The sequence below is a fragment of the Tursiops truncatus genome, chromosome 2 (assembly GCF_011762595.2).
Source record: "Tursiops truncatus isolate mTurTru1 chromosome 2, mTurTru1.mat.Y, whole genome shotgun sequence".
NCBI classification, from domain to species: domain Eukaryota; kingdom Metazoa; phylum Chordata; class Mammalia; order Artiodactyla; family Delphinidae; genus Tursiops; species Tursiops truncatus.
Window position 1 is genome coordinate 4,618,202 of NC_047035.1, and position 27,027 is coordinate 4,645,228.

The window sequence follows — 27,027 nt, forward strand, 5'->3', positions numbered from 1 at the left end:
CCAGTCCCTCCCCCCCAGGGCACCCCAGCCCCACCCCCCCCCCCCCCCCGCTGACCCAGCCCACCAGCCACCGCTGCCCCGTGGGAGGGGGCAGGTCCCGCAGGCTGGTTGGCTTCTCCTCCCAAGTCACCTGCCTGACCCTCGGCTTGTCTAGCAGCCACCCCAGTTGTCCGTCATAGTTGCCTCCCTCCTGGACGCTCCGGGGCTCACTGTCTATGAGTGCATTTATTAAAACGAAGTTAGACTTGCTTTCCCAGAAAATGCTCCACTTGGTCATGAGTTTTTAAAAAACATTTGCCTGTTTGGGTTTGTTATTGTATCAAAGATTGTGTTTCTCTACTTAGGATGGTTAACTTGGTTAGCCTTGGGGTTCTCCCAGCTTTGAAAAAAGAATCGAAAGATCTTCTTTTTTTTTTTTTTTTTTTTTTGCTCTGGGACTGTGTCTAGCCTGGGCCTCCCCTGTTCCACCAAAGGGTCAAATATTCCGCACCCCAAGTGAGGTAACAGAGCTGGGCCACTTTGGGGTCTTCTCCCAGCACTAGTCCTGCTGGCCATATTGAGGAATTGTGATCATTAATATAAAATTCTTTCCATAGAAGTTTCCATGTTTATAACCTCAGCTTTGCCATCCTATTTTTCTTATAGTTTCCGGAACAGCATCCGTCCCTGAGGTTGTATCGCCCTGGCCATCCCTCTAGTGTGTTCCTGCATTGATGAGACACCCACCACCCACCTTCCCAGCTAAGTGGGGGGGGTGGCCAGACAGGAGACCGGAGCAGCATGGAGGGAAGAGGTGGGTCTGAGAGGGGAGGACTCTCAGGGGGCCTGGGGCCCGGAGGGGCAGCTGGGTGGACAGTGGCAGTGACCTGGCAGAGGCAGCCCCAGAGAGGACGTGGAAAGGAGACCCCACCCCAGGGCTGCCAGGCCAGCAAGGATAAAGGACTTGAATGAGGCGCCTTTGCCCTCGGTGGGGACTCTGGCTGACCCTTCTCGGGTGGATACTCCATGGGTGGCTTTACTGAGCTGAGTGGACATGCTTGTGGCCTGCGGCCTGGGGCCAGAAGAGAGGCGGGTCCCTCCGGTCATGAGCGGGGCCCAAGTCAGGAGTGTACACGGGGCCCATATTCCTCATGTGCCAACGATGAAGAGATTCCAAGTCCCCTTAAATTAGTGTCAAACAAAATCTGTTCCACTCCCTCACCTGGGCAATCCCACTTTCCCTAAATCCCGGAAGGCCAGAGGTGAGCATGGAATTCTCGGAGGCCCTGCAGTTCTGGTCTGGAATCTGGTACCTGGGGAGAGCTGGCCCCCGGCTCTGCTTCGAGGGTCCTCAAGTGCTCCCATGTGGAACCCCTCACCCCCGCACCCCTCACCCTCACGCCCCAGCTCCATCCCCACCACCCACAAACAGCCACCCATTGGAGACAGAGGAGAGAGGCCCTGTAGGCCCTGGAGGTGGGCCCAATGGGCAGGAAATGCCTGTGCTCCCAGCCCCAGAGTGTGGTCTGCGAGGCCCGTGGCCTCCTCTGCTGCATGGGAAGGACTGGATCGGGCCAGAGCAAGGCCCTCCAAAGTGTGGGCCCCTGACCCTACTTGCCCAGGTCAGAGACCACCAGCAGGGAGGGACGTGTGTGTAGCCCGGCGCGTACAACAAACCAAAGCAACACATGAGGTAGCCCTTGGTTTTTGTTTATTTTTTCAATAAACAAAAGTTTTTTTGCATGTCTGGTTGCAGAGACGGGAAAGCTAAAAAGAGCTCATCACTGACATGTTTGAAATTTTTTGGTCACAAGATCATAACGCCTGCTCCTCTCTCAGTTTGGGGACCGAATTGGTGATCATGTCTCCGATGGCTGTCTTTAAGCTTCCCCGTTATTGACGTAAACTACACACTACTCCAAACACACCCGAGGTGTGGATGGGCAGTCAAGGATCCCGACACTCTCAGCAGAATCTGGTTACCCCATAGAGGATGGAATGGACCATTTCTGCGTGACGTGAAGACCGTGGCAAGGCTGCTGACCCTGTTCTGATCTCGCGGGATGTGTGCGGTGGGCGCGTGGAATTTGGGTGGGGAGGCCTCAAGTGCTGGTAAGAGAGAATTTGTCACGTGGGCAAGTGAGATGGTCAGGTTGTAAGGGAGGCGTCTGTTCAGGACTCTCCGCTCCCACGTTAATTTACCTGCACTGTGCTAGGCTCCCTGGGGACCGCTGTGCGTCCAACCCTCCCAGGCGGCCCCGCGTCCTGCGTGCCCTCAGCTCCCTGCGCACCGCCTTGCACTCAGCAGGTGCTTCGAAATGCTTCCTGATCAAATGGATGATGGACGGATGGATGAACCAATGAGGACTTGGTCAAGGATAGACTGTGGGGGGTCTTTTCCTTGTCATCGCGGGACGTGGCTGTTCTCTACAGCACGGAGACCAAAAACGTGAAGTAGAGAATTTGATCATTGCGTCCCATCTTAGAATTTGGCGTTGGGAGAAAACAGGATCAGAACCGTCAGCAGACTCGATCGGGGGTCTCACGCGAGAGGCCGGGCGGGGTACCAGACACCCGCCCGACTGTGCCAACAGTTCTTTTTTTTTGTCTTTTTAAAATTTTATTTCTTAAAACGAACTCAAGATGAGATGAGATGGTGACTCCAATGACCTGGAAGGGGGGGAAGGAGGAAGGGGTCGGGGTGAGGGTTTTCGGAGGTCGGGGGTGGGCGCCTGGGAGGGGAGGGCAGGGGGGTGGCAAAGGGAGCTGGTGATCTGGGGTGGGGGCTGGCAGTGGTGACAAGGGTGGCGAGTGAGGGAGACAGGGTTTGGGGATTGAGGGTGAACTGTGGGGAGGAGGGTGGAGAAGGTTGGGGAGCTTTTAGGGGTTTGGGGTGATGGTGGGAGGGGGGTCACCTGGGGGGGCGACGGGACTGTGGGGTGCAGGGTGATCAGGGACGAGGCGACGAGGGTAGTGGGGGTCTTGGGCTGGGGATGATAAAGTGCCTGGAGTGGTGGGGACGATGTCTTGGGTGAGACGTCGGGAGGAGCTTAGGGGAGATGAGGGTCGGGCTCTGAATCAGGATGACAAGGGATTTGGGACGGTAAACCGGTGGCTGAGAGAGATGAAGTCAGTGGTCACGTGATGCGGTGACGCGTGTGGGTGATCTGAATGACCGAGATGACGTAGGTGATGATGGCTTAGCAGGGTAAACACAGCAGGTAGTTAATACTCCATAAAGCTAATATAGATTCTTATCCAAATAATTTAAGAAGCAAAATATTCCTAACTGGCACTCAAGCGCTGTTTAGCTGCCCAACTCTAAGAGCGGGAAAGCTAAACAGAGCTCTGTCCCATTTCCTTCTATTTTTTTGCAAAAAATATAGATGCTCTTTTTTTAAAAAAAAGTCAAAATCTATCACTAAGAAGCTGGCTAGGTCTTTGGGGATCTGAGGGTTATTAATTCAGCAACACAAATGAAATTCGTGCTGTGTAGGCCAGGTCTGGCACCACTGTGGGCACAGAACGAGAAAACGCCCCACGAGCGACAATTTCCGCTAAACGCTGTGAAAACCTTGGTGAGGGCTGTGTTGCTGCTCAGATTCGCCGGGGCACTTGTGGTTCAAGGTGCATTTACATTCCCTAACCTACAGGGTAGGAGGCAGGTATACGGTTGCTGGGCCTCTGGGGATGTGGGTAGATAGGCAGGTGGCGGAGGCGCTGCCGAAGGGGCAGCCCCTGACCGCACATCGTGACTCAAAGGGGGCGATCGTTTCCAGATGGGCAGTGGGCCAGGAGGCTCCCCGCTTTGAGAAATGCAGTTACAATCTATCGCAATACATCAAGTGTACGTCCAGGATAGGCCCGAACCTTCGGATCCCAGGATGAGATCAGTGTCCGTCAGATCCTGATTGTTTAGGGTCAGGGACTGTTTGGGCTCATCACCCCCTCGTTCCTAATTCAGAGTTTGAGAGCAAGAGAGGGGCCTTGGTGGTCACTGTGTTCAAGCCCCTGCCTGGAAAGGGGCTGAAAGGGCAGCCCGGGGTGGGAAGGGGACTCGCCAAGGATCACACAAGCGAGTTAGTGGCAGGGCTGGGATCGGGTCCCGACCCCCGCCAGCAGCCAACCCGGGGTTCTCTCTGCCTGACACGCGGCCGCTGCACTCTGCTGGACCTCAACTCAATCGGAAAGACTGAAGGGCTTGCGGTGTTGATGTGAGTGCGAGTCGGAAGTGGCGTGTGAGAATTAACGAACGAAAGAGATTTTAGCCCTTTTCACAGTGGTTGGTCATGGCAGCAATCGTAACGGTTTCACGAGGACCCTGTGGCCGAGACCCCTCGGAGAGGGACGTCGGCACAGAGCCCTGGTTCTGTTGCCATGTTTTTTTTTGGTCTTTTTGATTTTAGGTTTAGAGTTTAGAATAACATACTTATTTCTCTTACTCGTTTAAAGATGACATTATTATTACCATTATTTTTTTTTGTATCATGCATTAAGAAGGGAGAAAGCGGATTCTGGCATTGCGTTTGTCACACTGCAACACAAAGGTAATAGAGGGAAGCACAGCGTTCACCAGATTTGACACAAAGGAGAGCAAACTCCACCACAAAGATGAGAACAGACCGCATATAGTGAGCTCTGCGGGACCCCAAGAAGAGAGAGGGGCCGCTGGGAATGCTGCCTAGATCTCCTCGTCGCCAGCCTCCTTGCTGAAGGTGGTCATGTCGATCTTCTCGGGGAGGATGATGTTGACGGCCAGGTCCTCCCCGCTGTTGTAGTGAAGCAGCAGGTTCTTCTTCTTGCGCAGCATGTGGTTGTAACGCAGGTTGGACACCCAGGCCTCGCACTTGTTGAGGAAGACGATGCCCATGGTGCCCAGGACCACCAGGCTGGTGAGCACGCCCAGGATGGTGAAGCAGATGGCCTGACCCTCGGAGAGGAGCGGAGTGCTCTTGTTGAGCTCCTTCATGGACACCTTGAGGATGCGGTGCTCGGGCTGCGGCACCGGCAGCTCGTGCACCCCGGGGGTCAGGCGGTACGTCAGCCCGTAACCGCTGGGCAGACGGGTGACCTGCTGGGGGCCCGCCGCGCGCTTCCGGCCGCAGATGGGGCCCGTGAACTCGGGCTTGCACAGACACCCGAACCTCACCTGGGAGTGCTGCAGGCAGGTGCCCCCGTTGAGGCACGGCTCGTTGGCGCAGGTGGACACCGGGCGACTGCAGGTCTTGTCCATGAAGCCAGCGGGGCAGCGGCAGCGGAAGTCGCCCCCGATGTCGGTGCAGATGCCCTGGTTCTCGCACGGGTTGGGCGTGCAGCTGTTGGTCACGATCTCGCAGAAATTGCCTGAGAAGCCAGGGGGGCACAGGCAGGAGGCATGGGAGGCCCGGCCCTCATCGTCCACGCAGCTGCCTCCGTGCTGGCAGGGCGAACTGCAACACAACAGGGGGACACGGTAAAGGGCCCTCGGGCACTGAGCTAGGACAGTGGTGCCGGGAGTGGGGACGGACACTCCGCTCCCCCTCGTGCCACGTGGCAAACCTCCTGGGGCCCGACAAGAGGGCAGGTGCTCAGAACGCACGAGGTGAGGGAGTGAGAGCCAGCCAGGGGGGCCCCGGGGAGCACCGGGCACCATGACCCCTGCCTGCGAGGGGCCCCGGGGCCATCCGAGGTGGGAGGCCCGCCCCCCGAGTGGGGTGTGTGCCTCACCCCCATCACGCTGCCAGCCTGGAACATGCCTGACCTCCCGAGTCAGGATGCCCATCTCCTCTCCCACCTCTTAGGCCATCTCTCCGACCAGAGGCCTGACGGTTAGTCACTGCACAGGTCGGGAAACTGAGGCTGAGAGAGGCAAAGTGAGTGACACCCCAGGGCTGCAGCCAGCTGCCCCCGTCAGCTCCGTCCCCAGGCCGTGGAGGCCGAGCAAAGCAGGGCATCCCTCAGGGTCTCCCACCTCCACCATCCCCAGCCCCTCATTATTATTTTTACGTTCAGCGGAGTGAGCCTGCGGGCTATTGTACAGGAAACCCTTGGGGACTCTCAGAGTAAAAGAAAACGCGCTCTGTCTGCACCGGCTGGAGCGGTGTCTGTGCCCGGCTGCTTAACAGTGGCCCATTCACCCAAGCACAGCTTGCAGACCGAAGCTGTGTGCTCAAAGCGGAGCGCACACGGCATTTAATGTAAGTGCTTTTAAACGAGCAGACCCTTTGTCATCTGATAAATGCCACAACTCCGGGGAAGAAAGGGGCTCCCAGCGCAAGAAATCAGCATTGCTGCTTCAGGGATGAGGGTGGCATAGGAGCCGGGGCTCTGAAGGAATTTCAAGGACCCTGGGCTCTATTTTGACAGACTGGCTCCAGTCTGTTAGAGAGAAAAGCAAAATATTTTAAAGGTCTCGCTCCGTATTTCCCCTTCCCACCAGCAAGCAGAAATGGAGTTCTGAGCCCGCCCAGGACACTGATCTTGAGATGCTGCAAGAACGCTGGTTCCTGGCCCTTGCGGCTCGGGGCTCTCTGCCCCACCCCTGGAAGGCATTTTACACTTTGGTTTCCTCACGGGACGGGGGCGCCCCTACCCGCAGCTACTGGCCCAGGCCTGGAGTCTACTTTGAATTCTCGCCTCTCTCGAGATTTCTCCTGGTCTCCGTTTAAGCCCCCTCGGAGGGTGGGACTGGCTCCACGCACTGAGCAGATAAGGGCCGGAAATGGCTGAGCTGCTGGGAAGCCTGCTCAGAGGCACCAGAGAGGCCAGGGGCCGTTCCATCTGCTAGGCGCGCTGCCCAGAGCCCCAGAGCCCCCTCCCCACGAGGGGAGCTGAGGGCCGAACACCCCACCTTCCGGGGCCCCGTGCTGGCTGCAGCCCCCTCTCCCCACCTCCTAAGACATCCCAGAAAACCCCAAAGCAGAGCCTACCAGCTCCCCCAAACCCGCCCCTAAAACACGGTGAGCGGGCTTCACAAACAGCCTTGGGCGCTGCCGAACTCTGATCTCTTGTTATGTCGCCTTTAGAAAATTATGCAGCTCGAGCTCTGGTTCACAGTCCCAATCTACTCTCATTCACACACATCAGGACTCGGGAACGTCAGGGGAATATGAAATCGCCTTCAGGATTGTTTGAAAAAATTATGGAAATGACACTCTCCCCCATAAATACCCCGATCCAGGGCGGCCCCCCACGGGGTGCAGGACGAGCACTTACTTGGTCTTTTGTCAGGCGACAGGTCCGACTGGGTTAGGCTGAAAGGGTCTTTAGGGGGTGTGAAAAGGGATCTAAAGCGGGCGTTTATCAGAGCACACATAGCCCGGAGAGAATACTTACCCATTCATCACGCAGGGCCCGTCCTTTTTCTGGCAGTCCTTTCCTGAGAATCCAGGGGCACAGGAACACTCGTACTGGCCGTTATCGAGGTTCACACAGGTTCCGTTGTTGGCACAGGGGGTCGAGGCGCAAGCCCGAACGTCTGTGGGGAGAGAGAACCAGGGAGATGAGGGGGACACAGACGCTGGACGGAGAGCATCCTGGGTGGGGACAGGAAGAGCCCCCTCCGTCTGGTCGAGGGGGACCCCGTGTGGCTGCCGAGATGTCTCCGCTTGTGTCCACTGCCAAGGGCCACCCAGCGGGGTCCTGAGGAAGAGGGTGTAGCGACCCCCCGAACCCTGATATAAGTAAACAGCTCAGGGAGCTCGAGGGTCACAGAGACAGAAAGTCACGGCCACTCACTAATATTCAACAGGCCAGCTGTGCCCTTCTGCTGGCGCCAGGTCACCTCTGCGGTCCAGCCACACTGACCTTCACCGCAGACCCCTTCCCTCCCCCCAAAACTGTGCCGAGCTGAGATCTCCTAACGGCTGCCTCCCAGACAAGTCTCTTGTGTTTGAAGGGGGTCCTTGCCGCTCGGGGGGCTAGTGCAGCCCAACTGTTAGCAACGTCAGCTGCCCTTCATACTCCTCCATCAAAAAGGAGCGGGGGGGGAATGAGATGTAAAGCCCCCTGTCGGGAATGAAGAGACCTGGTTTAGACCCAGCGCCGCCTCCACCGCTCGGTGGTCTCTCTGAACGAAGGGGGTCCGGGATAAAAAGGCTGCATCTTTTGAAGGCAACGCAGTGAGAACTATTGAGTGCTCGCCTGTAAGCACGGGTTTCCATGAACGCTGGTGTGTTTCCACCACCTCCCGTCACGCACGCTTCATTATTCGGGGCTCAGCAAGGCAGGGGCGGGCTGAACAAAGGGGCCTGGGTCAGGGGCTCTCTGACAGTGGAGCCCCCAGCCCCCAGGCCTGGCCAGGGAGAGACCCTTTCTGTGCCCATCTCCAGCCGGCTGCCGAGTTCAGCTCCCTCCTCCCCCCACCGCCCCGACTCTGTGCCTCACTTTCCCCAGTTAGAAAAGGGGGGGCTCTCCCTGGCCCATCTCTGAGAGCCCCATCAGCTTTGTTTATCTACGACCCGAGCTGCCGCATCGGCCAAACAGAAAGCCAGGGCCAACCAGAGACGCAGCGAACGAAGGCAGCCTGGGTTCGGGTCCCCGGGGCTGAGGCCACACACGTGCAGATCTATTCCCTCTTTTCAAGAGCCCCGCACCCTCATGGAGTAGATGGCAATCAATCAGGAAGGAAAAGCTCGCACGCCAAGCTGATGGCTTATCCCGAGCACACGAGGCGCTCCTCGGGAGCCCGGCTTGGTGCGAGGAAACATAGAGGATTTATCATTACGGGAAGGCGCCAGGCGTTCGCACACAGCGCCTCCGTGGCAAGCTTCTAATTCCCTGCTCCGGGCTCTCCTGTCAATGGGGATCTTAAATTTAAGCTGGAGAGCTGGCGACCACCCTACTCCTCTCCCACGGCGTCAAGCCTCGTGAGCCGAGGATCAGCCCACCTTCTCCTCTCCTGGGCCTCTGACCCCGAAGTCGGGTGGATTAAGCCGCCACCGGGAGAAAGCTGCCGGGCGGGGGGCGGGGGGGGGTGTCTCTGCCTGCCTGCCGGGGCAGCAGCTGTGGCGAGGACAGCCTCAGAGACGGGTGAAAAGGGAGAGGGCCGGCGATTACCCGGAGGGCTGTTTCCTCTGGACCCAGCCATCCCAAGCTTTTGTCAACCCAGTGGGGAAGGGACCTTTTGTCTGGAGAACTCCACGGGGGGCGTCTTGGATTAGATATCAGAAAGAGTGGGCTCCAGGCTAAAAGCCCTGATCCCGAATGGTGGCTTTTCTGGGACCCCTTGGGTCCCCAAAACAGCTCAGAGGTACTTCAAGGGTGCAGAGCCCAAGCTCTGTTGGCCAGAGCGTGAGTCAGCTGTGGGGCAAAGCCTGCATCATGTTGGCTGGGGAGACTTTAAAGTCCCGAGACAACGTGATGGGGGATTTTGAACGCCCCACTGCCTTGGCTACGCGGGGCAGGGGTGCTCGCGACGTGCTCTTAGGTTTTTCTTAACGGGAGGGTGTTAGAAACAGCCTCAGATGAGAATGAACCCATTTCTGGGGCAGAGGGAGGGGTTTTGTAGTTGGCTGTCCCCCCAACTTCTTAGGTGTCCTGAGCAGACCCCTTTGCTTCCCGAAGCCTCAGTTTCCCTACTGGTACCACTCGTCTTTACTGACGCTGCCGTCGGGACCGAGGGACAGAGAGCCCGCGGCAGCTGCCTACGCTTGGTTTGCCTGGGCTTCAGGGCAGGTTTTGCCAAGTGAGAATGGGCTCGGGTGAACATTCTGCAGCCTGAAGGTGCAGCGACGGCCAGCTCTCAATTGCTCAGGGTAACGGAGGGCAAAGACTGCATAAGTTAACAAAATCAACAGATCACGCCAAGCTGCACTTGAGCTACTTCTCAGCCTTTCCCGACCCCCCACCTCCCCTTGCACTTGACCTCTTCCAGCACAGCCCCCGGCCCTGTCCCAGCGGCCCTGACTCAGCTCCCGCTGCGCCCAGCACTCGGCACCCAGCACCCCTCCCCGCGTCTGTCTGCTTGCTTGTTGCAGCATATCCTGAACAGCCTGGCGGGTGAATTTTATGGAGTCTTGGCTCTGCGACCCCCTGAGTCCTTTCCCCTCTCAGAGCTTCAGTGCCCCGAACAGGTTTCTCGAGGCTGTGGTCCCCACCCGCTCAGCTTCGCGTGGCGTGTTTGCGACTCTTTATTCAACTGGCAGCCCCCCTACCCCAGTGCCTTCCCTGGTGCTCGGTGCTGGCAGTGCAGAAGGGAGCAAAATGAAGTCCCTACCTGTGAGGAGGCTCCCAGCACCAGCAGGAAGTGTATAAACAGATCATTACCATACAGAGCGCTGGGGTGTGTTGGGCTAAGGCAAGAGGGGGAGGGGCGGCAGCCACCAGGCTGGGAGGAGGTGGCTGGGGGCAGGGGGCCGGGGCCAGGGTGGGCGGGGCAGGTGCCAACCTAGGTCGCAGAGATGTCCATCCCAGCCGTCCTTGCAAATGCACTGCCAGGGCTCCACACAGAGTCCATTAACACAGCCGGGAAAGGTCACGCACTGGTCACACAGGGGACCCTGCCAGCCAGACTGGCACCTGCGGGAGTTGGGGAAGAAAGGTGCGGATGTATGTGGGGGGGCAGGGATGGAGAAGGGGCTCCGGTTGCTTTCTGTGGAACCAAGAGCCCTCGCGGGTCTCTGCCCAGTGCCCGGCCGGTGGGTCCCAGGAAACCAATACCAGTCACCTGAATGGAAAAGCTTAAACAGGAGATCAGCTGGGGAGCAGGCAGAGGGGTCCCCGAGAGCCAGAGGAAGAGCTGCGTTTTGCCGCAGTGGCCTGCAGTGGTCTCACCTGCAAGAGGCTCTCCCGCCACCCACCCCCCTGAGAACGCCGTCCTGTCCCCGCCACCGCTCCCAGCATCCCCCGCCTCCCGGTCCTCTTGTCCCCCTCACCTCCCCCCACACGTCACTGGTTTCCTGCGGGGGCGAGGAAGCTGTTTGCTGCAGTCCAGGGGCCAAGCCCTCCCCGTTTTTTCTGCCTGACGTCATGACTCCCCAGAATTCTGCCCTGGCCCTCCAACACGCTGCCTCTGGGGAGCCGCTCCATTACCTGCAAACATTGTCATCCTCGCAGAATCCATTTTGGGGGTGGCAGGCCGGGAAGCATTCAGCTCCTGAGGCACAAGAAAGGTTACACCATTCACCCCACGAGGCCCTGCAGGCTGTGGCAGAGGCCACGACGGCCTCCCCGGAGGCAGCCTCCGACCCTCTGTGGCTCTCCCCACTGGGCACACGGTAGGCACTGCATCCCAACCCACGTAGGAGAAAAATCTCCGCATGTCCCTGGTTATGGAGTGACCGCAGCCCACTGCCCAGCTCCCAGGACCAGGTCAGACACCCAGGGTCCCTCCAAGAAATTACAGACGCCAAATCCTAAAAGCAGGAATGAGGAGACAGTGAACGAGAACGGAAAGATTCTGACCCCTGGGCACTCGGCCAGACCCTCACTTTTGCCAAGTGAGCTAAAGGCGAGGGGGGGTGGGGCCAGATTTTGAGGTATTCAGCTCTGGGGAAGCCCAGACAGGTTCACCTGGAGGGCTCACAGGTAAGGCGTCTGGAGTTTTTAAAGGTTAATCCCAGTTAAGCCAGGCACCCAGGTCAAACTCCCAATTTTCCCCACACCAGACTCTTCGTATTAAAAAGACGAACAAGGGTTTTGCGGAAAAGACCGTAATTCTGACACTACTTAGAGATTCTGACACTTTAATAGGCACCTACTGTGTGCAGTGCCTGTAACTCCCGCCAGCTTTTCAGACAGGACCCCCCGTCACCACTGGTGCAGCGGGCTGGGGGACCCTGCGGGAAGGGGGCAACTCTCTCGCTGTCAGAGACATATGGCCGCCACAGACAGGAGTGTCGCAGCCCCTCACCTAGACAAACGCCACGCAGGAGGGGCTCGGGCTGGGCTCCCAGCTGGCAATCTGAGGCGACGACGGCAAAGTTACCCCCCCACAGGCCTGTTCCCGAACGCACACGCAGGGACCCCCCGAAGTTGAACCCCAGAGCATTTTCACAGAGGGCTCCCCAGCATCACCTCGTTTCTCCATACCTCCTCTCTGCACACCGACACCCTGCGAGCGCCACTTCTGCGGGGCGGGAAGGGGCCGGGGTCCCACAGCTCCCCCGCCCCCGGGGACCCCAGGGCCGGGCTTGGCATGCGAGGGTGGCAGGGAGGACCAGGCAGGCGCGGCGCGGGGCTTAGGATTAGGCGGGACGGGCGGAAGTCGGGGCGCGCGGGACGGGGCGCGCGGGGCACGGCGGCCGGGGGTGCGTCGCAGGCTTCCCCAGAGGGGGCGCGAGCCAGGCCGCCGGGGGGCTCACCATGGGCACTGCGGCCGAAGGCCAGCAGGAGCAAGAGGACGGGCAGGAGGGCTGCGGTCGCGGTCATCGCGGGGCGGCCGGGGTCGCGGTCCCGGGAGCGGCGCGGGCGCGGGTCCGGCTCCGGGCGCCGCGCTGGGCTTCTGGTTGCGGACGCGGAAGGGGGCGCGGGCGCGCGGCGAGGGGAAAGCCAGGGCTGCACCGGTCTGCGCGCTGCGCTCTCCGCTGCCGCCGCCGAGCTGCCGCCGCCGCCGCGCGCGCCGCCCTTTTCGTACCGCCGCCCCCCCGCGGCCCCCGCCCCCCGCCCCCGCCTTCGCGCGCACTGGGCCGGCGCCGGCCAGTCCCGGTGACCCCCGCCCCTCGCGGGGCCGCCCCCCACCACTGCGGCGTCCCGGAAACCGGCTCGCGCACGCGGGGCACTCTTGGCTAGACGGGCACCGGTACCCCGCGCGCCTTTGGCACACGTTCCCCCCACAGGACGGCTCACGGGCGCGCACACACGGGCCCGCTTAGGACAAGTCGCATGAGCTAAACACGGGCTGGGCCGTAGACCCCAGGAAGACGCGAGGATACGCTCGGAATACAGAAACACGCACAGAAACACCACAACACTTATCGCCAAGGTCCCGAGCACGCACGCCATGGCTCACGCACCCAGAAAAACCCAAACGCACGCTCTAGAGACGGGGAAAACGCACACTGTCGCACACGCACCGGGAAAAACACTTATGAGGAGCCTTAGGCACCAACACTCGTAGCCATAAAGACGCAGGGAAATGCAGACACACTCGTAGCAGCACACAAGGCAACCCCGACACACAGTGCTACGCCACAAACACACACTGCAACACACGCGCACGTCCTAGAAATAGTCGGGAGCGCCACAGGCTCAGTCATAGGCACGCAGAGGGGCTGAGGACATAACAGTTATGAAACCCTGGACATCCGTCAACATGTGCCCGGCCGTCCACACAGAGGCACGTGCACAGCCACGTGCACACCTGAACATGCGAATACCCTTGTAAACATACAGACACCCGGGCACATGTTCAGTCACATACACCCACACACACGCAGTCAGGCCCTAGGCCTGCCGGAAGGCTCTCACACATCTGATATTCACACACACACACATACCCAGTCCCCGAAACTCACAAATCTCAGGCTCTTGGTTACACGCTTATCAAAACACGCAGGTACGGTCACCCAGCGCATACGGACGCGCGCGCACACACACACGCAGACCCCAACACATCCATCCTTGCCCGCACTGACACATGTGGGCAAGTTCACATGTGTGCTCACACTGACGTGCGCGGTTGCACACCCGGCACTCAGCACATATTCCAGAACCACCGGGAGGCTTCTGGCCTCGGGTCTCAGGGAAGTGCGGCTGGGGGATGGTGACCCTGCCACAGACCCTCCCCCTCCAAAAAACTGCTGGTAGAAGCCCCCAGCCTGAACTTAGAGCCCCACAGTCTGCTGGGCTGTCTCCCCCCCACCCCTCTCCCTATCAGGGAGGTTTAGGGAAATGGGGAAGGACCTGGTAGGCGGTGGCAGGTGGCAGAAAGGGAATCAGAGGTGCTTAACCTCTGGGGAGGGTACCGGGAGGTCCTGACGGTAGAAGGATCTTTTGTGTGTGCTTCATTTGCATTGATTAGTTTGCACAGAGATGCCACAGGACTGGGAGTGGACGCCCACCCATTTCTTGGCCTACCCTGCCCACAGCGCTGGGGTGGGGGGTGATCTCTGCCACTATGAACCTGGGCTGGGAGGCCTTGGCCTTTGGGCCATCTCACAGTGCCCTGGCAGGTTTGAGGACAGACTTGCTGTCCTTGGGATGGGTTTGGGAAGTCAGGCTAGGGGGAGCCCGCACTTCCCACCCTGCTGGCCCTGAGGCCCTAAGTCTGCAACCCAGAAGCAGGACCTGCTCTGGGAGGACTCTTGGAGGCTGGAGGGAAGCCCCCTGACCCCCTTGTGGACGGCGCCTCTTCCCTGCTGTCTGCCGAAGACCCGGAAGCGGGGTCTGGGTGCGTTGGGAACGGCTTTGGTGACAGGCTGGAGGGCAGCAGTCACACAGTAGCCGCCCCGACCAGCTCCCCACCCCACATGCCTGCCTTTCCGTTACCCCATCTTCTTCCACGAACTCTTTCCTCAAGTGAAGAAACTGAGTCCAGAGATGGAAGGCCTTTTGCCCAAGTCCTCTGGGCTACGGCGGGAGTGGCTGGAGGTCCAACTGTCCACTGCATGGAGATGGCACGGCTTCTCTGATGCCCCCTCCCTCCGAGGACCCTGACCTCAGCCTCCAAAATTATCCTAGGCAGCGGGCAGATAGGGAGGGCTGCGTTCTCAGCCAGACGCTAAGGAGAAGCGGGGATATCAGGACCGAGAGGCCTGAGGTGAGGGCCCACCCCTGCCCTCCAGACCAAGTCACGAGGTGCCCCGTGGGGACAGCACAGAGCGCCAAGGACCCCCCTCCCCCCGCAGCCATGGAGTGTGCCCCACCTAGACCCCTCCCTTCCCCACCTGGGTCCCTTCCCACCGCTGCCCTCTCCAGTTCTGGAAAGGGAGGGAGGCCTCGGGAGGGCAGTCTCCCTCCACAGCTTCCAAGCCTGAATGTCAGGAGCTTAGGCGGAAAGGGCACTCCCCTGGCCAGTTGGTACCTGCTCGTTAATCCCAGCTCTATCCCCTGCCTGCTGAGCTCCGACCACTGCCACGCAGAGCCCAGCTTCCTTGTCTATAAACAGGGATGCCACACCTGTCCCCAAAAGGAACTCGGGTTTTCCTAAGTAGAAAACCACGGTACTTACAAGGCCTGGCCCCTTCCTGCCCTTCCTCCAAGAGCTGCCAGTGGGCCTCGGCCCCAGGTGGCCAGAGAGAGCTGGCGGCGGAGGGGGTGGGGACAGGGTCCTGTGGATGGAGCCCTCTACCAGAGCCCCCTGCAGGGCCGCTGCAGGGAGAGGGGTTCCTGCCTGATGGTATCTATAAGCCTAGAGCTTTCTGTTGGTTTGCTCTAGTCTCAATAAAGCGCCTGTAAATTCAGGAGACCTGAGATTTCCTTTCAGCAAGCAGACGCTGAGAAAGGGTAGCTGAGAAGCCATGGGGAGGGTGGCTGGTGACTATCGCAGGCTTCAAGGCTGCACAGAAGAACGAAAATGCCAATCGGGTCCCTTGGGGAGAAGTCGACTCCGTCTGCTGTTTGCAAGCGGGCCCTGGGGGCTGAGGAGCACAGGGCAGCCCCTCCCCTATCTGTGCAACCCTCCCCTCCCCTCCCCGCTGCCCTCCCCTCCCCTCACTCCCCTCCTCTCTGAAGTACAGGCCTCTGAGATCACAGAAGAGGCGAATAGCCCCCGCCCTCGGGAAATGCTTGACCCACCGGTCATCACAGCCTGGCGTGGCAGGCGGTCTACACAGGTAGCAGGGATTAGACCTGCCAACCGAGCTGAACTCTATCCTTCTGCTAGGCCGAGTTGGCTCTGACTACTACTCCCCCCATCCCCAGAAAGCCAGTGGTCCTCTGGTAAGCAGGAACAGAGGCTGGGCTTCAGTCTCCCAGGGGGCAGCAAGGAAGCTGGTGATGGGTGAAAGTTTTCTAAGCGAAGCAAAGAGATGTTATCTCCAGCCCTTTTCCACGCCCCCTCCTCCTCTCCCCCTCCCCCCTCTCCAAACACTAACACGGCCCCCAGACTGCACCAGACCATTTTGCCCTTGATTAAAGACAGAATCACTGATCAGGCCAGCCCAGCAGGGTCCAGCTGGAGGGGCCTCAGAGACCAGCTAATCCTGGGCGTGCACAGCAGGGGCAAGGCAGCTGGGGCATCCAGTTCTGCACCCTGACTGGTCCAGTCCTAGTGGGACATTGTACAGCTGGGGAAACTGAGGCCCGATGAAGACTCACAGGAGCCTTTGTCCCCTCTTCCCCTCTGCCCCCCGGACGCTGTGCATTTTCCATCCTCCCTCCAGGAAAGGGCACAGCTGCCTGGCCCTGCCGGAGATGCAGCTCTTCCCAAAGGGACGGCTCCTGTAACTAGGCGAGCCCAGTGCCCAAAATTCAGGGCACCTGGTTAGAGCCCTAGAGCTGAAATATCCTAGAGACAGTGGGGCAGTGGTCTCTCCGCCACCAGGCCACAGGCTAGGCGTTTACAGGCAAACCAGGGCTGCCTTCCTGCCTCTCCCTGACACCCCCGCACCCCCCAACCCCACGCCTGGGACTTAAATTCGGTTTTAGCCGAATCTCAGCGGGGCCTCCTCACAGCTGGGCTGGGTCAGGATTGCAAGGCCCACTTCAGAGATGAGCACACTGAGGCTTGAAGACCCCGAGACAGGTGTGCAGCTAATAAGTAGCAGAGCTGGGATTCACATCCGAGTCTACGGGGATTCCAAGCTCCGGGCTCTGCGCAGCCAGCCGCGGGGTAAGAGAGAGCAGGGCAGGGAGGACAAGTGGGAAGACACCGAGGACAGTCCCGGGACCCTGCTCTCCCCTCCTCGGGTGAGGGCGCAGCCCAGCCGCCTTGGAGGCTTCGGGGGCTTCTCGCAGTCACCAAAGAGCCACACAGCTGCCGCGATTACGATTCTTTTCCAAAGCTTAAGTTCATCTTTGGAGAGAGAAATTATCTTTTTTTTTTCCTGCCAAGGGGAGGGGGCTTGGGGGCGGAGACAAATGAGAGACACACCCGGGTACATTCGGGCTGGGCTCAAGAACATGACGGCTTGGTTTCAAGTTCAATCAGAGAGAAGCCTCTTCAGTCTGAAGTGGGACTGAGCTCAGCCGAGGAGGCGCACGCTCAGCTTCCGGCCTCGTGCGCGGGGCCTGGAGAGGCGCGTGACAGCGCCAGGCCCACTGCAGGGCTCTCCGTGGGGCTGCGGAGGAGCACAGAGCCGGCCCATTTCCCCGAGCCCCCCTGCGCAGGCCTGCATGTGACACGGGAGGGAGCACAGCTCCCCCAGGCCCCACCAGAAGCTCCAGGGAGGGAAGAATACAAGAGGCGTCTTGGTCTGGGGCCATATTTAGTGCTGACCTCTGCCAGGTCGCGCCTCTCCCCCGAGCAGAGCCAATTTCTCATCATGGATGGTAGGATTCAAAAATAGATTTTTCTCGCTTCCTTTCTCGCCGTTGGAATCGACATGGATGTCAAGTTCACAAGTCTAATTGTCTACGTCATCAATCAAATTATCCTTTTAAAGGGCGCCACTGAGTCACGCTGTGCGCGTGGGGGAGCTCTTGGGGTCCCCAGAAGGGTTAATGACAACTCCCCATCCCACCCCCATACTCTCTAGGTAAACTCACCCCCTCCCAGGAGCGAGCAAATCAAGACCAGAGGAAAAAGGAGTCTTTTCATCACTTAGCCTGTCTGTCGATGCAGGCTTTGGCAAAGAGCACAGTAATTCTTCATTCATCAGAAATTCCCAGAAGTTAATTTTCCGTAAAACAGAGGCGGACCTCTTTAAACGTAGTCATTTATCCATTCAGCATTGGCTGAGCTCCTACTGTGTACCTGGCGCTCTGCTGGGGGTGGAGTGTATACAGTGATAGACCCCCAGGTGGTCCCTCACTGCCAAGAGTTGAAGGGGCAGGGGAGACAGAGCGTTTACGGGCCTCTGACCCGCAAGGGTGTGCGTGCTGGGAGAGCCGTGCACATGTGGGGAAGGGGGTTGAGCTCTTCTCTGGGGGGGGGGGAAGTGTGTGAGGATGCACAATTCTCCAGGGTGTGCCATTACGGGAGGACCTCTGGGTGTGCACGCGTGTGATGGCTAAAGAGTGTGGGTTGTTCATTGTGACTGGGACAGGGTTAGGCTGGAGAGAGACCACGACAAAACTTTCAGCATTTTGGATATGAATCCTTCTGACCTATTCTTGAATGTTCTTCAGCAAGCAGTCCAGGTAACACAAACCCCCCTTTTCTCATACCAGGGTCAACCCAAGAACAAGAAACAAGAAACCCATGAACAAGAAAAGGACTCCCGCCTTTTCTCGCCCAGACTTGTGCCAAGTCTTGGGAACTGGGCTGAGCCGCCCCCAGTGGTCCCTCTTGTGCCCGCCCACACACCTTCCCAGGAGGGTCCAGCTTGGAGACCCTTCACAGGCACCGACAAAGTGCCCGGAGATCAGTGTAAACAGGGGACCTCCTTTAGCCAGTGAAGAAAACGTCTTCTCAAGCGCTGAGCCCCTAGAAGGAGGACACCCATCCTGGCGCCAGTTTAGGAGTTTGGGTGGGGGGTGATTATGGCTGGATCACAGCCTCTTTCCATCTCCAAGAGTCCGGGTCTAGGAAAAAGAGGCTGTGCATCGTGGCTCGGCCTGCCACACCTGGCAAGTTTAAGGACGTGAACACACACAGCTCTCGAGGAATTTAAGATGGTCCCGTACTATATTTATTCTCTTACTTGTAAGAAAGCACGAGCATTTGCATTCCATTATATTCAAAGAATGTTCTTGGTGTCCTTCTGCATCCCAGGCGTTAGGGATCTCTGGCAAAAGAAAGACACTGCCCTGTGCCCAAGCAGGGCCCTGGGACAGCCGGGCAGGAGGTCAGGGCATCACCTATTTGTCCTCTCTCCCCTCCCCCTCCGGGGCCTTCGCCACCACCTGCCAGGTCCTCCCAGCTCTTGCCCCCTCCCCGCCTCCAACCCACCCAGGACTGGAAACCAGTGAGCCTGTGGCCTCCCCTCAGCCACCCCCCGCCCCCCGCCACCCAGCAGCACCATCCAGCCCGAGCACATCTCCCCCGCCTGGTGTTAATAGATTTTGCACGTGTGCCTGACCTCAGCAGGACCAGAAGCGCCTGCTCAGCCTTGCGCCCCTCAGCCTGCAGCCCGCAGGGCTCCCCACAGGGTGTTTGTGGATTAAGTGAGTTAATGAATAAATGGATGAGGCACCAAGTGTCCTCAGGGGTAGCCATAGGCCCCTCGCAAAGGTCCTGCGTCCTAGCAACTGGCCTGGGCCGGGGCCCTGTCCACCCAGCACCTTCTGGCCATCCCTGATTGCTGCATTCTAGGGGTTGCTGACCCCCTCAAACTGGGCTTCCTGAAGGGCGGCCTCCAAGGTTGCAGTGATAACCTCACCTTGTTCCCTCCCCACCAGGACCCCCCAGTAGAATGTGGGGAGCAGCTGCAGTGAAACCTCAGCTGGGGCCCCCACTGTCACCTGCCCCCCTGCCCACCTCCCCCAGCGCCTGGCTCCTTGTGCCGCTCTCCACAAGCCTGTTCCTATGGTGACGCTCTGCGCCTCACCGGCCCTACCTAGCTGCCTGCAGCCAAGCTCCAGCTAAGGATGGGGGGCAGGGGACACCCAGCCTGAGCTGACCCAGCTCACCCCACCCAACACACGTGGGGTTTCTCGCTATCCCCAAACTCAAGCATGGTCTTCCAAGACGAGCCTTAATTTGATACCTGCACAGAAATGTCTGTTCCTCCTCCCTCTCCACCTGTAGGGGCTCCCCTATTAGCCATAGAGCTTGAGGCTGGGGCCCAGAGAGGCTGAGCCATTCTCCCAAGGTCACACAGCCAGGTATTGAATGAACAGGACCAGAATGTTGGTGCCTGGTGCCCCGCCAGGATGACTCTAAAAGTTGATTGTAAAAAGTGTTTTGAGGAACCTCCAGGTTCCCTTGTTTAAAGGGGTGCATCTGAAATCTGACCAGAAAGCCCACAGACTCAAAACAGAGAAGAAATCACGTCATGAGAATAGGATTCTAGCTGGGACGAATTTAGGGAAACAAGACTGGTTCCAGGGACAGCTGCACTCTCCCCCCACCATCATTCTCTTTCCTTCCTTCTCCCTGCCCTGTCTCTGGCCTGCCCAGCCATCTGCATGATGGGGTCCAGCTCTCTCTGGCTTTTTTACTCCAAAGCTGGTGTCCGGGTGGGAGACCCACTGCCTTGGAGCACCTGCCCTCAAGGACTCTCTGAAATGCTCATCTCCATTTGTCATCCCCAGGCCTCCTTGAAGGCCACCGCCATCCTGCAGTTACCATCTCCCTCGGCCTTACCTGTCCAGGAACACACAGACCCCAAGTCCAGGGGACTGTACCTCCCCAAAGACTCTCCCATCCACTCCCATACCCCCATCCCAGCTGCCACCACCCTGGTCCAATCTCCCAGCCTCTCTTACCAAGCCTTGCATCAGTCACCAGTCCTCCAAACTCCAGCTCCCCCGGGTTTGTAGGGAGGGAGGGAGGGAGGGAGGGAGAGAGGGAGGACTCCCGCCTCTTAGAAACCCATTTTAGCTCCTCCAGGGCCGCACACTCAGAATTAGGCGCACAGTAGGTTCTCATTAAGAGTTTGTGGAATTGAATTGCACCATCTTATCAAGGCATAGATGAGGATGCATTTGGCAGGGATGGGGGACACCTTGGGGATCGGAAATGGTCTTTTAAAACCACTTTAAAAGGGAGCCCCTCTTCCCTGCAAAGATTTGCCTCCATCCTGTAGACGAGTTTCTTTTCAGCACCTTTTTCCTGCCTCTCTCCAATGAGCCAATTATTTCTGATTGTATTTTACTTAACTCTGCCTTCCCTCCATGAGCGGAGGGCAACAGCCTTCGCTGGCCACGCCAGCAAAGGGGCCCCGATTGATCCGTGCACACCACGGAGGGGCCCCCGCTGGTTCATTCTCACCCTGGCCATGGTGGGTTTTTTTCCCTCCTAACTAGAGAAGATACGAGGAACAGTCCCGCATTTGTTGTTTTCTGAGTATTTTCTCTGCCTCAGAGGGGGTGACAGGAGAAGGGAAAGGGCACGGGGGGCGGGTGGGTGAGCGTGTGGGTGGTGGGTGAGCTTGGGAAGCTGGTTCGGGCCCCCTGGGACGCTCTTTATTCCCTGTGAGGCTATAACCGCTCCGTGGAAGAGTTGGGCAGAGAAGGGAGGCTCTGGAGGGAAACCCCCACTGGGTCCCCAATAGGGGCTCAGGGCCCCATCCTGCCCCGCCTCTGAAATGAGGGTGCTAATGATGGCGGCAAAGGTCACTTGCCATCCGGGTTCCTTGCTCGCTGCCTTCCAGGCCCACGTGCCCTGAGGTCATGCCGTTCCCCGATCAGGCACCTGGATCCCTCCCTGGGGATCTGGGCCCAGCCTCGCCCTTCCCCACTTGGCTGCTTGAGTCAACAAGGAGATACAAACCGGAGGGCCGGGGAGGCTGCAGGATTCGGGCAGGGTCCCAGCAGGAAACAGATGGTGCATACAAGATGGTAGATTCAGGGAGACTTTAATAAAGGGTTATTTACAGAGATGTGGGCAGGGTGTGAGGGAACTGGAGGGATAACAGCAGGCCCAGTCACCCTGTGGGCCTAGGGGCTTAGGGGGTGCACTGTCACCTGAGCTCGAAGCGCATAGAGCTTGCTGGAGAGGGTGGGGCTTGGATGACCCCTCCCATCCATTGATGTGCTGAGGCCCTGGGGGCTCACCCAGCTGGGAGCAGAGGCCTGGAGCCACTGACGTAGAAGTTCAGGTGGGCCTCCAGGTGCACAGAGCAGGGGCCGAAGGACAAAAGGAAAAGAGCCCTCACAACCGGGGGCATGGCCGAGCCCAACTGCCTCCTTCCCAGTCAGGGAAACTGAGGCTGGAGAAGCCTCTTTGGGGCAGAGCTGGGATTTGAACCCAGGTCTCTTGGCTGGAATCCTGGCCCTCACTGCTCTGGGGTGTGTGCCTGCTTGGAGCAGTGCCCAAATGATGGCCTTCTGTACCGGGAGGGTCGCAGTGGGCCACAAATTCGGGGAGCACCCGAAACACCACGTGAGCTGAGCCACGCGCTGGGCTGGGGGCAAGGGGGGCTGAAATCAGCAAGAGCCCCGCGTTGGCAGAGTCGCGGCTTGGGGCCAGGTGTCAGGATGCGGGTAGGGCCAAGGTGATCTTGGGCAAAGTCTTTCCCCTCTCAGGCCTCAGTTTTCCCACTTGACGTTCTCCAGCTCTGACTTCTCACCTGTGCACATACCCTGCTGCCTGGGTGGTTGGAGGAGCCGTGGACCAGGTTGGGGGAGGTGGGAGGGGAAGGGGACGGTCCCTGTGGACTGAGCTGAGCTGCGAGTGTGAGCTGCAAGCACGGCAGCTCTAGGAGGGAGCCCGGGGCTGGGAGCTGCAGACCGTGGTGATGGAAAGTGGAGGGGTGACCCTTGGAGAAGGGGAGTCAAGAGATTCGGTGGGGAACGGAGCCCCGTGACACAGCAGCCTTTCAGCGATGGGGAAGGAGAGGAGTTCACAACGGAAACAGAAGACGCTGTCAAAAGGCAGGCGGGGACCAGCGACAGGCTTCCTCTCATCCAGTTACCCCATTCCCCCTCCTGGCTCCGAATTTCCAGCTCCTTTCACACATCCCCCCCGTCCCTCCTTGACACCCATAAACAGTCTCAAATCCCTCATCTTTGTAAATACCGAGGAATCCCCGATGCCAAGAGAGACAGCAAGTGAGGAAGGAGGTGGCCTTTGGTTCCCAATGAGGCAGGGACATCAGTTAAGACCAAGGTGGAGAGGTAGCCACCGGGATGGGTGAGGTGATGGGGCGGGACGGGGCAGGCTGCAGAGGGCGTGAGTAAGCAGTGAGGCATTGGAGGCCATAAACCATAGCTGTGAGCGGGAAGAAAGAGAGGGTGAGATGGGAAAGGGCTTCACTTTGCAAAAGGTTTTGTGTGTGTGTGTGTGTGTGTGTGTGTGTGTGTGTGTCTACATTTAAAGATGCGAGAGACTAGAGCGTGTTTACATTACAGGCAGACAGGCTGCAGATGTGGAGTGAGGGCGTAATTGATTAATTGAATGAGAACACGGTCTCTCCCCTCTGCGAGTTCCTGGCCTGGTAGGGAGAGGAGGATTTGAACTGACACCTCCGCTAATGGGAGACTCGCCATAATTAAATTACCATGTCCAGCCGCCGCCGTCTGGGCCATAGTAAGTGCTCCATGATTTCCCTCCCGGCGATACACCACGGGTAAAGGGAAAGCGCTCGACAACTGTCTTTACAGGTGGAGCGCCTGCGTTAATTAACAATTGTGCTTTTAACTTTCAAAGTGGTTTCACATGGATTTTATTTACTCCCCAGAACCCGGCGTTTGTCACGTTCAGCTTTAGATGCTAGTGAGCCACTTCGTGTAGTGCGAGGCTGGGGAGGACGGCTGATTCTCCTTTGTGCCCCAGCCATGTAGTAAGAGTCCAAGGCATGTTTGTTGAGTGAATACATGATGGATGGATGGATGGATGGATGGATGGATGGGTGGATGGATGGATGGATGGATGTGTTGGTGGATGGATGGATGGATGGATGTGTGGGTGGATGGATGGATGGATGGACGTGTTGGTGGATGGATGGATGGATGGGTGGATGGATGGATGGATGGATGGATGGATGGATGGGTGGATGGATGGATGGATGGATGGATGGATGTGTTGGTGGATGGATGGATGGATGTGTTGGTGGATGGATGGATGGATGGGTGGATGGATGGATGGATGGATGTGTTGGTGGATGGATGGATGGATGGATGTGTTGGTGGATGGATGGATGGATGGGTGGATGGATGGATGGATGGATGTGCTGGTGGATGGATGGATGGATGACGAATGGATTGATGGATGGACTGATGGATGTCACTGTGGAGTGTCCAATAGGAAAATTCTCTCTCTTGTCACGTGGGTAAACTGAGGCCTGGTGACCAGGGCATGTGGCAGAGTGCCCATCTTTGGAGGCATTAATGCATGACAATGATGACAGATCAGTTCAGGCCAAGAGTCAGTCATCCGCTGCCCCCAGAGGAGTCCTGGACACCCTCCTCTTCACTCCCTCTGAAAGGTGGTGGTGGGGGTGGCTTTAGGCTCTGCGTCCCCCCATCCATGGACGTGTTGACTCTGGGAGCCCCACGCAAGACGGCCTACTCCTGGGGAGGGTACTGAGTGCTTTGCCACAGGGCTTCTCCCCGATACTGTCACTGCCCCTGAGCCTGTGCATGAAGGCCAATGCCTCACCCTGGGCTCCAAGGACTGTCCGTGAGCAGGACACACCAAACACCCACCTCTTTTTTTTTTTTTTTTTTTTGCGGTACGTGGGCCCCTCACTGCTGTGGCCTCCCCCGCCGCGGAGCACAGGCTCAGCGGCCATGGCTCACGGGCGCAGCCGCTCCACGGCATGTGGGATCCTCTCGGACCGGGGCACGAACCCGCGTCCCCTGCATCGGCAGGCGGACTCTCAACCACTGCGCCACCAGGGAAGCCCACCCACCTCTTTGACCCTGAGCCCTGGCTCCTGCTGGGCTGTTCCTGAAACGTCCACTCCTTGCCCGCCCCTCGGGGCCACCCCGTGCTGAGTGCCACCTCTTCCAGGGGGCTTTCCGTGAACGCCAGGCTCCTTGCACTTGTGCCGACCTGAGGCTTCTATGCAGGCTGCAAATGTCCGTGAGGGGAGGGGAGGGGTGCAGCAGGGTGGTGGCCACACGGAGCCCCTGCCCACAGCCCCTCAGCACCCAGGGGCGCAGGGCTGCTCTCCCACTTGCGCTCAGCGTGGACAAGCAGGGCTGGCACAGCTGCAGTGGCCGCCCCGTCTCCCTCCAGCTGGGCGACGGGCAGGACGTGGGCAGGGATTCCCCTGGGAGGAGCTGCTCCGGCTTCCTCGCGGTCGGGGCGCCTGTCTCGGCGGCTCCCTGGGCCTGCACATCCCTGTCACCAGTATTTTTAACTTGGCACGGCTTTTAATAAACCCTCCGTGTGTGGGGAGCGGTACATGATTTGAGAACTTGACTAATTAAAACACGGCTCTGGGGCTGCCGAGGGAAGCCTCTGTGGTTGGTTCCAGCCCTGGGAGAACCCTGCCCTCCCGGGGCAGCTCCACTCTGCAAACACAGGGCGCAGTGCACCCAGGCCCCAGAAGCCTGGGGCCAAGGAGCCAACAGGCCCCCCGGGGGTGGGCGAGTATGTGCTACAGCAGGGGGCCCCCACTACACACACCTCCCTGCAGCCTGGCTCCATCTCAGACCCCGCCACCTCCTCCAGGCAGCCCCCTCACAGATGCACATCTCTCTCCCAGGGTCAGGCCAGAGGTGGGTCTGTCCCCACTCCCCCAGGGGCAGTGGCTCACAGCTCCGTGGCCAGTTGCTCAGCCCCTGACGGCCACACTCCTTTACCATCGTCGTAGGCCCCGGGGGGAGTCAGCCGGCCAGCTTGCCACCGGGCAGCCTACCATCCTTCCTCTGAGCTCGGCCGCCTTGGTGGCCCCGTTGGACCTGTCCATGCTCTGCTCCCCACGGGATGTGGGGAAGCATCCCTCCTCCTGCTTTCCCCCCACCTCCCAACTTCCTGGGCCTCCAGGTCACAGCACCTGGCCCTTTCCTGCTCCTAGCCCTGCCAGGGAGATGCACGCTCGGGGCCAGGAGGGTCTCTGGCTGCTGGGGGTGCTCCCGAAGGACAAGAGTGCCCCTCCCCTCTGTGGGAGTCTGTGGGGGAGGAGTGTCCCACAGAGGCAAACAGTAGGCGCTCAATAAATGTCAGAGAGACCAGGGTTGGTTTTGCAGAAAACCAGTGCAGGCGATCACCTTCTATATGTGACCTCAGGGATCACCCTCCCAACCCAGAAAGTATCTACCTTCCCCCCGGACTGATGACCACCCCACCGTGCACTTCCAAAGTTAGCAGGTGGAATGCCGGCACACGGTCCCACCCACCACTGCCCGACTGGTGCCTTGGAACGGGGCTCTGGAAGCCCACCGGCCTCAGTGGCCACATCCGTAAGATGGAGCTAAGGACCCCTGCCCCGAGGGCCCGTCTCGGGCTCCGGCAAGGCCGTGGGGCTGGGCTTGGAGGGAGAGCTGGGAGCAGAGCGCCTGGACTGGACTATCACCACTCCTGCTAATTGTTATTACAGTAATTAGGAATGTGCCCGCTGACCTTTGGGGTAACCGAGCCTCTCTCAAGGGCGGGAGAGCCTTCCTGACAGGCGCCCCCCCCCCCCAGAGCCTGGCCACCTGCTTGGGGGCGGCCAGGCGATGACTGGCCAGTGGGCCGGCCTGCGGGCACCCCGGAGCCCCCGATGGTCACGGAGCTTCCCCGGTTCTGCACGCCGCTTCGTTCTGCCTGTGATGGGGAACGCTGTCTGAAAAAAGCGCTTGGCCCAGTTCCCGGCTTCCACATCTGCCTGCCTCCGCCCCAGCCCCCCCTTGCTCGTCAAGACAGAAGCTGGCGGGGAGGGGTTTGCAAACATGAATCGTGGCATTTATTCGTATGTTCTCTGGCCCCGACTTTGTAAAAACATCTGCGGGTGACTCTTCCTCGAGAGAAGGGAAGCTGCTGGGTTTTTTCTCCGGGCCTTGCCGGGAAAGAGGCAAACCGGAGTGCTGGCAAGCTGAGCGTGGAATCAAAACGGGCACATTTCTCGGGGTATGTAGTTACCAATTAATTAGCAAGTCCGTGACCAAGGGGCCCAGCAAGGCGGCCCAGATGCCACTGCGTTCCTTCACATGGTCCCCAGGCCCGGGGGCAGGGGCAGCAGGCTGCGGACGGGCCACTGGGAGTCCACAGGCTGGCGGGGAGCAGCCTGTGCAGACACATGGGTGTTCTGGGCGAGAGTGGCACAGAGAGCCGTCACCGCACCTCCGCCCAGGCCTCAGTTTCCCCCTCCGTACCCGGGGGATGGTCATGACAAAACCCAAAGACCGGGCTTCCCTGGTGGCGCAGTGGTTGAGAGTCCGCCTGCCGATGCAGGGGACGCGGGTTCGTGCCCCGGTCCGGGAAGATCCCACATGCCACGGAGAGGCTGGGCCCGTGAGCCATGGCCGCTGAGCCTGTGCGTCCAGAGCCTGTGC

At 59.2% G+C, this 27,027-nt stretch overlaps 1 protein-coding gene across 1 annotated transcript; it reads right to left on the reverse strand.

Moving 5' to 3' along the window:
- Positions 1-4,467: 4,467 nt before the first annotated feature.
- Positions 4,468-12,473, reverse strand: DLK1 (delta like non-canonical Notch ligand 1). Its single transcript, XM_033852545.2, has 5 exons — positions 12,261-12,473; positions 10,990-11,053; positions 10,346-10,476; positions 7,294-7,435; positions 4,468-5,408 (listed from the first exon to the last, which is right to left on the reverse strand). Exons 1-5 carry the CDS (start codon positions 12,325-12,327, stop codon positions 4,661-4,663), a joined length of 1,152 nt encoding a protein of 383 aa, XP_033708436.1. The 5' UTR covers positions 12,328-12,473; the 3' UTR covers positions 4,468-4,660.
- Between the last annotated feature and the right edge of the window lie 14,554 nt (positions 12,474-27,027).

Excerpts from the sequence above, each read along its gene's own strand:
- DLK1 (XM_033852545.2), bottom strand. The coding sequence starts at position 12,327 with ATGACCGCGACCGCAGCCCTCCTGCCCGTCCTCTTGCTCCTGCTGGCC. Across the intron at positions 11,054-12,260 it reads CTTCGGCCGCAGTGCCCATG|GAGCTGAATGCTTCCCGGCC; the intron begins GTGAGCCCCCCG and ends CTTGTGCCTCAG. Across the intron at positions 10,477-10,989 it reads GAGGATGACAATGTTTGCAG|GTGCCAGTCTGGCTGGCAGG; the intron begins GTAATGGAGCGG and ends CAACTCCCGCAG.